Source organism: Acanthaster planci, linkage group LG01, assembly GCF_054643075.1.
Source record: "Acanthaster planci isolate LZ-2023a linkage group LG01, COTS_SCS, whole genome shotgun sequence".
Lineage (NCBI taxonomy): Eukaryota > Metazoa > Echinodermata > Asteroidea > Valvatida > Acanthasteridae > Acanthaster > Acanthaster planci.
In genome coordinates, this window is record NC_141777.1 from 5,594,527 (window position 1) to 5,603,615 (window position 9,089).

The 9,089-nt window shown below is 38.7% G+C and overlaps 1 protein-coding gene across 1 annotated transcript; it reads left to right on the forward strand.

The window, feature by feature from the left end:
• The first annotated feature begins 382 nt into the window (after positions 1 to 382).
• On the forward strand, positions 383 to 6,476 carry LOC110981956 (galactosylgalactosylxylosylprotein 3-beta-glucuronosyltransferase I-like). The gene is made up of 4 exons (XM_022240018.2): positions 383 to 695; positions 1,735 to 2,330; positions 2,732 to 3,025; positions 4,606 to 6,476. The coding sequence occupies exons 1-4, from the start codon at positions 608 to 610 to the stop codon at positions 4,684 to 4,686; spliced, it is 1,059 nt and encodes a 352-aa protein (XP_022095710.2). The 5' UTR covers positions 383 to 607; the 3' UTR covers positions 4,687 to 6,476.
• Positions 6,477 to 9,089: the final 2,613 nt, after the last annotated feature.

Genomic DNA, 9,089 nt, shown 5'->3' on the forward strand with positions numbered 1-9,089 from the left:
TGTATATGGTTAAACAAGATCATATTGGCTGTATATTTCTTCTTCCAACGAGTTATCAATACACGGAATACTCTTCCTCAAGAAATAGCGAATGCTAGAACCGTAATGATTTTAAGAAGGAGCATGCTTACACATGAAGAGAATGAATTCAGAATATGATGTCATAAAGGCTGGTGATACCCATCACTCAGACTGTAAGTAGTAAGAACATGTATGGGAAGCTTCCACCAAGCGTGAAGACCAGTTTTTCTTCTCAAAATTCATATTAAAATCATGTTCCTACAGAAAAGTGCAGTTTAAATTTGGTCTCACAGTGTATCCCCAGATCGCTGTGTAATATTGGTACCAGCCGGCGTTCCATATAAACGCACGTGTATTAGCGACTGATTAATCGATTGCTGTTCGCAGACCGATTCCCAGACGACATTTATGACATCGCGTGTAATAACACTTTAGGGAACCTGCTACAAGGGCAAAAGAAGTTTTAGTCAGCGATAAACTGGTCTGACAGGTGTACGACTGCAAGTTAACGGCTAAATAATGGGCCACGCCTGCTTATTCCTTCTATTTTATTTTAAATACATGCTTCACAACTCTTGCTGGTGAGATGAGAGGTCTCTGGCGTCCACGGACTTTCGTCTGTTTGTATTTTGTCATTTCGACAGGAGGGATACTGTGGCTGCTCGTGAATTACGGTAAGAAATAGCTCTACTTTGATAGCTACACGTACTTCCCATTTAAACTTGCAAACTTGCAAAGAATATGATGAACTCCATTCTGGTCGGGTTGACATTGCTTGAATTATACTATTTACAATGAACAGGGCCAGAGTGAACATGGTGAATGGCCTAGTCTTTTCTCACCTTGCTGTACTAAGTGGAGCGTTAGTATTGCTCTTTTTGATTTTGGACGGGCATGACGGGACCGTCATTCTTACCAAAATCGAAAAAGAGGAATACTGCTGCTTCCAAACGTTATGGGATGGATGAAATGCCTCTTAACACCAAGTTTTCTTCCAAAATATGACTTTTATTCCACATGTTCAATCTTTGGTTATTCCTTAACTCAGGCATGTCTGGCCCTGCGGTGCACATGACATCCAAATTAATGAAAAAAAAAATCGAATTTCAAGATGTCATGAGCATTAGGGCTCAAGTTATTCAAGCTGCTGAAAACATGATGTGTCCACACTGGACTTTTTTCCAAGGGTTTTACCGCGGCGATGGGTGATAGTAAAATGACAAATGGTTAAATGTGACTTTAGTCTGGATGTCATTTTTGTGCGGGTTATGTCTCAAATGTGTTAAGCAGTGCTGTTACTGGTGTGGACGAGCCATGTTTTCATTATTTTCCCTCATTTAAATGTATTACCTATCCTTGCTGACTAAATGCACCCCCACAACAAAGGAGAGACAAGTTGGTTTGAAAAACTTCAACTTGGCACAGGGCGTGTAGGGGGCAGCAGTCATCATGACCATACAAGTTTCTCAACAGGAATTGGTTACTTTTGCTTAACATGTCCTGTGTCCAATGTGCATGTTCCTGTATGCACACACTGTTTTTCCACCTGAGCAATGTGATTCCTAGCTAAACACATGCCAACTCTTGTTCCTGCAGTTAGCAGGTCGTTTCTAGGGAGTCACAAACAATCCACATTGGCAAATGTTCATTTGTGTCTTCCCACCTGCTGATATGATACTGGCAGCTGTTTCAATGGCCCTTTTTTTCCCTCAGATTCTTTCTGTTCTGAGTCGGCAAAACATGCCAGTCATAAACACCCCTACCTTATGCGTGTCATCAACGCGGACTACAAAACAAAACAGGCGGAACTTGTGAAGACGGAGATCAAGTTGAAAGAGGAGAGGAAACTCCTGGAGAATGTTATTGTTCATTTACGCCAACAGTACCCCCAAGCTGTAGGCAGTATCGTGGACAGCTTAAACGTCCTGAATGCGAGTCTGCCCACCATCTATGCAGTCACCCCGACCCACACCAGGCCGGTGCAGAAAGCGGAGTTGACCAGGATCGCCCAGACGTTCCTCCACGTCCGGAATTTCCACTGGATTGTGGTGGAGGACTCCAACACCAAGACCAGCCTGGTCACGACCTTCTTGAGAAAGAGTGGCATGAAATACACCCATTTGAATTGCAGGACGCCAGAGCCCCACCGGTTAGGGGAGAATGACCCCAACTGGTTGAAACCCAGGGGCGTGGAACAGAGGAACACTGCTATTGAGTGGTTGTTGGAGAAGGTTGATGTGGATAAAAATCCTGGAGTAGTTTACTTTGCTGATGATGATAATACCTATAGTCTGCAAATATTTGAGGAGGTATGGTAGATGTATTTCAGTATATAAGAATTGGGACAACGAGGGTGTCCCAAAGGTTTATGGGGGTAGTCAATTTGGGATATCTTTGAAGCTGCATTTGCATGTAGCATGCCAATTTTAGGATAGGACCTTATGACGTCTGTGTTAAGAAGAAGCACATTGCTGAAATTATGGGTGAATTCCTCTTTGATGGAAAGGAGTTTAAAGATGTGTTAAAAAGAGGTAAGATATTGACCAGGTAGGTTTCCTTGATACAAAGTTTCATAGTTACAAACATCTGGTAAGTCTCCTGCTTCCCTAAAGAGTCGAAGAGAACAATTGGATTATGCCTCAGTCTTTTCCCAGATGTCGTGTGTCTTGACCCTTACCTGTCCAGTTTCAATCCCTGACCTTTTCTTTAGATGAGATACACTCAGAGAGTTTCAATGTGGCCGGTCGGCCTGGTAGGAGGTCAGATGTACGAGAGCCCTCGTGTGGACAGAAACGGCAAAGTCACCGGGTGGAACGTGGGCTGGCAGCCCCAAAGGCCCTTCCCGATGGACATGGCTGGCTTTGCTATCAATCTTCGCTTGCTAAAGGCAAAGCCTTTGGCTAGGTTTTCACCCAAAGCGAAGAGAGGCTACCTAGAGTCCTCCTTGTTAGTGAGCCTCGTCACAATGGACGACTTGGAACCCAAAGCCAGCCTCTGCACAAGGGTAAGACAAGTAACCATGAAGATTTTTTTTTTGTTGGTAGCAGATGAAGATCTGTAACAGGTGTAAATAAAACAATCCTTCAGCTCTGAGTTAATACATTTACTCCTGTTACAAGTGCATGTATATACTGTACATGTACAATGCATGTACACTGCTTGTCACAAGACAAACAAGAAAAGAGAAAATGCAAGATCTGTTACCTTTTTAAGTGACAGATCTTGTATTCAACACATCCTCAGTAGTCCTCATTGCTTTATTTAAAAGAGAACAATTTTAAAATTCATAGGAAATTGTAGATCTTGCAAAGAATGACACACATTTTCTTCTGTTCATAATGTAACAGCGGCAAATAGACAGCATACAAATGTGTTTTTACATGTATCTCAGATAGAAGTGTATTTTGCCGATGCGTTACATTTATGCAGTATATATCAAACATTTATTAACTCTTTGTTAACCAAGGTTTTTCTTCATTTTCTTGTATAAAATGACATTATGTGAGCCCATTATTGAAGGTATGCACACCAATGACTTATTTCAACAAGGTTTGTTGAAAGAACAGACTGGGATCATAAACCCTGAAGAAATGGCATACAGTGGTATGCTGCATCCTTCTGCCAAATTTATGTACTTTGCTCACCGTTAGAAAAAGCACCAGATATGAAAATTCCAACAATTTGAAATTAAAACTGAAAGTGGTAATGTGCAGGACTGGGTAGCTAGTTGGGTTTTAATCTCATCAGTGAATGTGATTCCACCATTACTCTCGGCTGATAAAGTTCTGAATTTTATTTCTTTTAAGCCAACTTGGGTAACATATACCAGACTTAATCTTGGAATATATGGCCACATTCCAGCATCAAAATGGAAACTGTCATGTAGAATGTGAGCATGTTTTGAAGAGCGCCACCAACATCTAATTAGTAAACAAACTCAACACCAGTAAATTGTTATAGCACCCTCTGTCGGACTAACTAGTTTCTACAGGTAATTTTAAGGTTTGGGACACTTCCACATCAGAATTGCTTAGAATCAATTCTAAGCAGGGAATTAGAATCAAAGTTGTGGTACTTTGAGGATTTAATTCCCCACATTGATTGGTTCCATCTCCTGAGATTGGATTTCAGAAAGTACCAATGATCCAATTCTGAAGGACCTACATATCGACCTGTGAATGATTTCCTGAGATCGTGGGCTACTAATAAAACTCAAGGTTCAAAACAATTTTAAGTTAGACAGTCAGTTATAACATAGATAAAACGTCTTGCTGAATTCTAGTGAGAGATTGATCATTGTGCACACAATGCCCTGTAAATGTCTTTTTTTAATGTTGTTTTTGTCAGTTGCAATTGATAGCAACAGTTACAACTGATTCTGCATGGAAGTGAGATTCCTGTACGGAATTGAAATCAGTTCCAGTAATGCTGGCATCTCCTACCACTACAGACTTCTTGTCTTATGGATCGAGCACCCTTCACTCTTTGCTGCTAGAATCCCTCTTAATTTCTGTACAATATTGATTCAGAGGATATTCCTTCTCCTCCGTCAGTTGAATTTCTTTTTTTTTTTTTTTGCTGTAGATTTATGTCTGGCATACAAGGACTGAGAAACCAAAGTTGAAGTATGATATCAAGGATAGTGATGTGCAGATGGAAGTATGAATCAACAACTCGGGAACTCATTAATGAGCAAGTGATTTACATGTAACAGCGTTGTCATGGCGATGAGGAAGAAGAATTAGACACGAAAGTGAAAAGTACATGTATTTGTACTCCACCCTCTTCGTCTTTGAAATTCTCATTACATTTATCTTTTTCTCAACCAAAGCAATTTATTGTGTATTGTACAGGGTATCTATTAAAGTAACAAAGGACGACAGGAATTGTTTGCTCAACGTAAAAAAATGTTAATAGCAGTGAGGTATCGGGGGTGGGGCAGGTACATCACTCCCTAGTTATTTTGGAAATTTTTGTAAGGAATTGAAAGTGTCAGCATTTTAGAAATAGTACTACATGTACAGCTTTTGGGGGGAAGTTTGAGGACTGTTTTGGAAATTAAAAATTTGTACATTTGTTTTTAGACAAAAATTTCCACCACCCCCACCCCTGACCCCCAACCAAAGACCTTGATATGTCAGTGGTTACCAGCCAAACTTTCATGTGGCTTGTGTGCAGCTTTTCCCTGGCTCTGAACACACTTTACACCGTCTCTGCAATTTGGGTCTCGCACGGGAATTTTTTTTCCAGACTGCTTGTATTCATTTTATGTAAACTGTAAAGATTGGAATCATTCGTCGATGGACTTTTTCAACATCTCCTCACACTTGTGCCGCAGTGCCTCTACGTTACCATTGTGGCATTTGACAGGGCCTAGTCAATGGTAGACTGTCTGAAGCACTTGGCTGCTACCACAAATAACACACAGCTGTGGGAAGTAGATTCAGCAACTTCACTAGGCTCATGAATCATTACTAACCATTCCTAAGTTCATTATCAAGTACACTGTAATCCCAAGTTCAGGCCTGTGAAAAACAATGCAAACCTGGGTAGGTGCAAAGTTGCGTAGTCTCCAGAAAGTTTGATAGTCATCAACAGGCAATGGGATATTGAAAAGTAGTATCATTTTATTGTTTTGGACGAGTACAGTGTTATATGAAGGGTAAAATGGTACAAAAAGGTTGGACATGTAATTATCTAATAAGGGATTTTTTGCAGCTCTTTGTGATACTTTGAAATATGGTTGCCTGTTAGCTTTGGTACATCACTATTTATTTTGACCCCACCAGTTAAATTACAGTGCATTTAGATTGGTGCTTTTTGTGTTATAATTTAAAGATATTCCATATTTTCAAAGAATTGCGATACATATTGCAATACATCAGTGTTCATTCTTTTTAGTACATGTATGCAGGGTTTTGAATCTTGATACTGATAATTTAAGATATTTCCTATTGATTTAGAGATCAAAATAAAGTACATAACTGTAATCAGAATGTAAAAGCCAAAGCATATTGTAAATGAGGGCAGCAGCTCCTGTCCATTAGCTGCCACAACCATAAACTCTTGACAAGCATGTGTATATTTAAATTTTCAACAAGCAACTGTAAGTTGCTGGCAAAACACAATCAAGATGTACATGTATGTAATACTACATCCGGGTTTGCTCTTGGGAAATTCCGAAGGGTCCGAAAAGGTGGTTTTATTAAAGAACATACCGATGAATTTAATATTAATTTTATAATATTTTTAGTATGAATTAATAAGCAACAGCAAAGCTGCCAACGTCAAGAATAATTTCTTGTGGCTTGGAACCAAGTGAGCATAGGGTTGTGTAGAAGAGATTCTTGTATTGTCATATACATGATTAACTATTATAAATTGGTAAATTTATTGCTTTTATGGAAACTTTGAACAAAAATTAAAACAAAAGCATACATCAAGCGAAATCCTGACCCCGCCGAGAAACGACTAGGCCGTGTTCTCGTGTGTCGCGGGGAGCAAAGGAGTCAGCCCCCACCCCACCCCCCGAAAAAAATGAAAAATAAAAGAGGAAGAAAGGGGAATGAATTGAAATGGGGGGGACAGAGATGGAAGGGGGTGAAAATCACAAATTTGCATGGGGAAAAAAACTCAAAATTGATTCCCCAACTGTTAATCATCTCATTTCTGAGCTGAGTACTTTGCTCCCGCCTTGAATTGTTTTCCTGAAAAAAACCACGGTTTTTCACCCTGCAAAATCTCCTGGTGAAGCCCGTGCACGTTCTAGAAGGTATACATTATCAGATTGACTCTAAAGGGAATTTTTAGAAACCCCCCCCAGCATGTTTGGCCAGTAGTCACCTAGTGGTCATTTTCTTCAAAATTACAAAATGCTTTTTCCACAACCTCGGTCCAATTATTGTCAAACTTGGTCAATTGTCAGTGGCATGTCTGAACAAAACCTCATAAAAGTTGTTCACAGAATTTGGCCAGTGGTCATAGTGGTCATTTTCTTTCAAATTACACATTCCTTCTTCCACAATCTTCTTCCATCTTGATCAGCGACCTGCCACCTGGAGGAGGCCCCGCCGCCGTCCCCGTTGCACTTGGCTTAATTCATTTCATTTTAGATATTATTTCCTCTTCTACTAATAGCGATAGGCCTACGCAATACAGTATTAAATAGTCATAAAGTGTTAACCAAACAAATGTATTAAATCATCATTGAGAAGACAAGAAAAGGGGCAAAAAGCCTAAAAAGCAAAGGCTTGTGTTAGGCCAGCCAATTTACCAAAGTACATACAATACATTCAAATACAAACAAAACAAAAATTCAACACTCTGTAATCACAAAGTGATGAGCGAATGAAATCACGGACCCTCGAGGAAATGAACGATACAGAATGAAAGCAGTGGACATAGACCGACATAAGAATGATTAACCAAGATGAAGGTTTGTACGGAGAATGGCGCGAAATTACAGTAGATAAGATTTCAGTTTACTTTTGAAAGTAAAATTTAGATGCTCTGAGGGAAAGTGGCAAAGTGTTCCAAAGTTGAGGTCCAGCATATTAAATATTTTTTGGAAGGCGGATGTCCTATGTTGGGGTATGTGAAAATGTAGGTCGGAAGTGGCTCGAGTTTTGTAACTGAAGGTTTAGGTTAAGTACAACCGTATTCATACAGGAATGAGGCAACAGTTTTCTGTAATATTTATACATAAATAAACCTTGTTGATATTTACTGAGATTTACAACACTTGGATATTTTATATTTTTCAAAATTGGTTTACAGTGAGCCCTCAATGGTGAGTTTGTTACAACCAATCGAACAATCTTTTTTTGTAGAACAATCAGTTTATCTGTTTGTTCGAGCCGTATTTCCCTAGACAATATTACAATATGAAAAATAAGGAGTCTTAACGAAGAATAAAGTGTTTTAAGAACTTCAGGAGGAACAATATGTTGAAGTCTACTAATAACTCTGATACTCCTGGAAACTTTACTTGCTACTTCAGTGATGAGAGGCTTCCATGTTACTTTATTGTCAATTATTACACCCCAAAACTTGCACTTGTTAACTTTTTTTTAGAGATGTTTTATCTAATACAATATTCAAATTTGACGAATTAGCTTGTCCTTTTCTATCACTAAATATCATAAAATTGCTTTTAGACAAGTTCAAGGAAAGGCGGTTAGCTTTGAACCAGTCACATATTTTAGTTAATTCATTATTAGCTGTTTCACAGAGGGAGGAGAGACTTTTATTGCAATAGAAATACTAGTATCATCTGCACGTAAGATCAATGACCGCAAGTTTGATGTTTTTGATATATCATTAACAAATATGATGGAAGAGCATAGATCCTAGGAAAGAACCTTGAGGTACCCCACAAGATATAACTTTGAAGTCGGACGAACAATTATTGAAACATAAACACTGCTTTCGATTATTTAGGTAACTTTCAAACCATTTATAAGGAACACCTTGCATTCCATAAAAACTAAGTTTATCGAGAAGAATATCATGCTTAATAGTGTCAAAAGCTTTTAATAAATCTAAAAATATACCCATGGAATAGGCATTATCTTCAAAACCTTTGACTATTTTGTCTGCAAAGTCTACCAGTGCCATAGAAGTTGAGTAGTAAAATCTAAACCCATACTGGCTGTCTGAAAGGAGGTTATGTTTTTCAAGAAAGTTAACAGTTCTATTAAATACAAGTTTTTCAAGAATTTTAGATATGCACGAAAATACCGAAATTGGTCTGTAATTACCAAATTCAGCAGGATCTCCATTTTAAATACGGGAGTAACTTTAGCGAGTTTTAGTTTTTCTGGGAAGACTCCTGTGGTGAGGGATATATTAAATATGTGACACAGAGGGTTAGTTATGTTGACAATTATAGATTTAAGGAAGCCAGGTTTAATGCCATCAATGCCAGGGGACTTATTGTTCTTGAATTTGGAAACAATGTCATAGACTTCATTTTTGGTAATTGGATTGAAAAACAATGAATGTTCGTTGGGATCTCCAAGGTATTATCCAAATTGAATGTTAGTATCGGAGATATTTCGGTTAAGAGA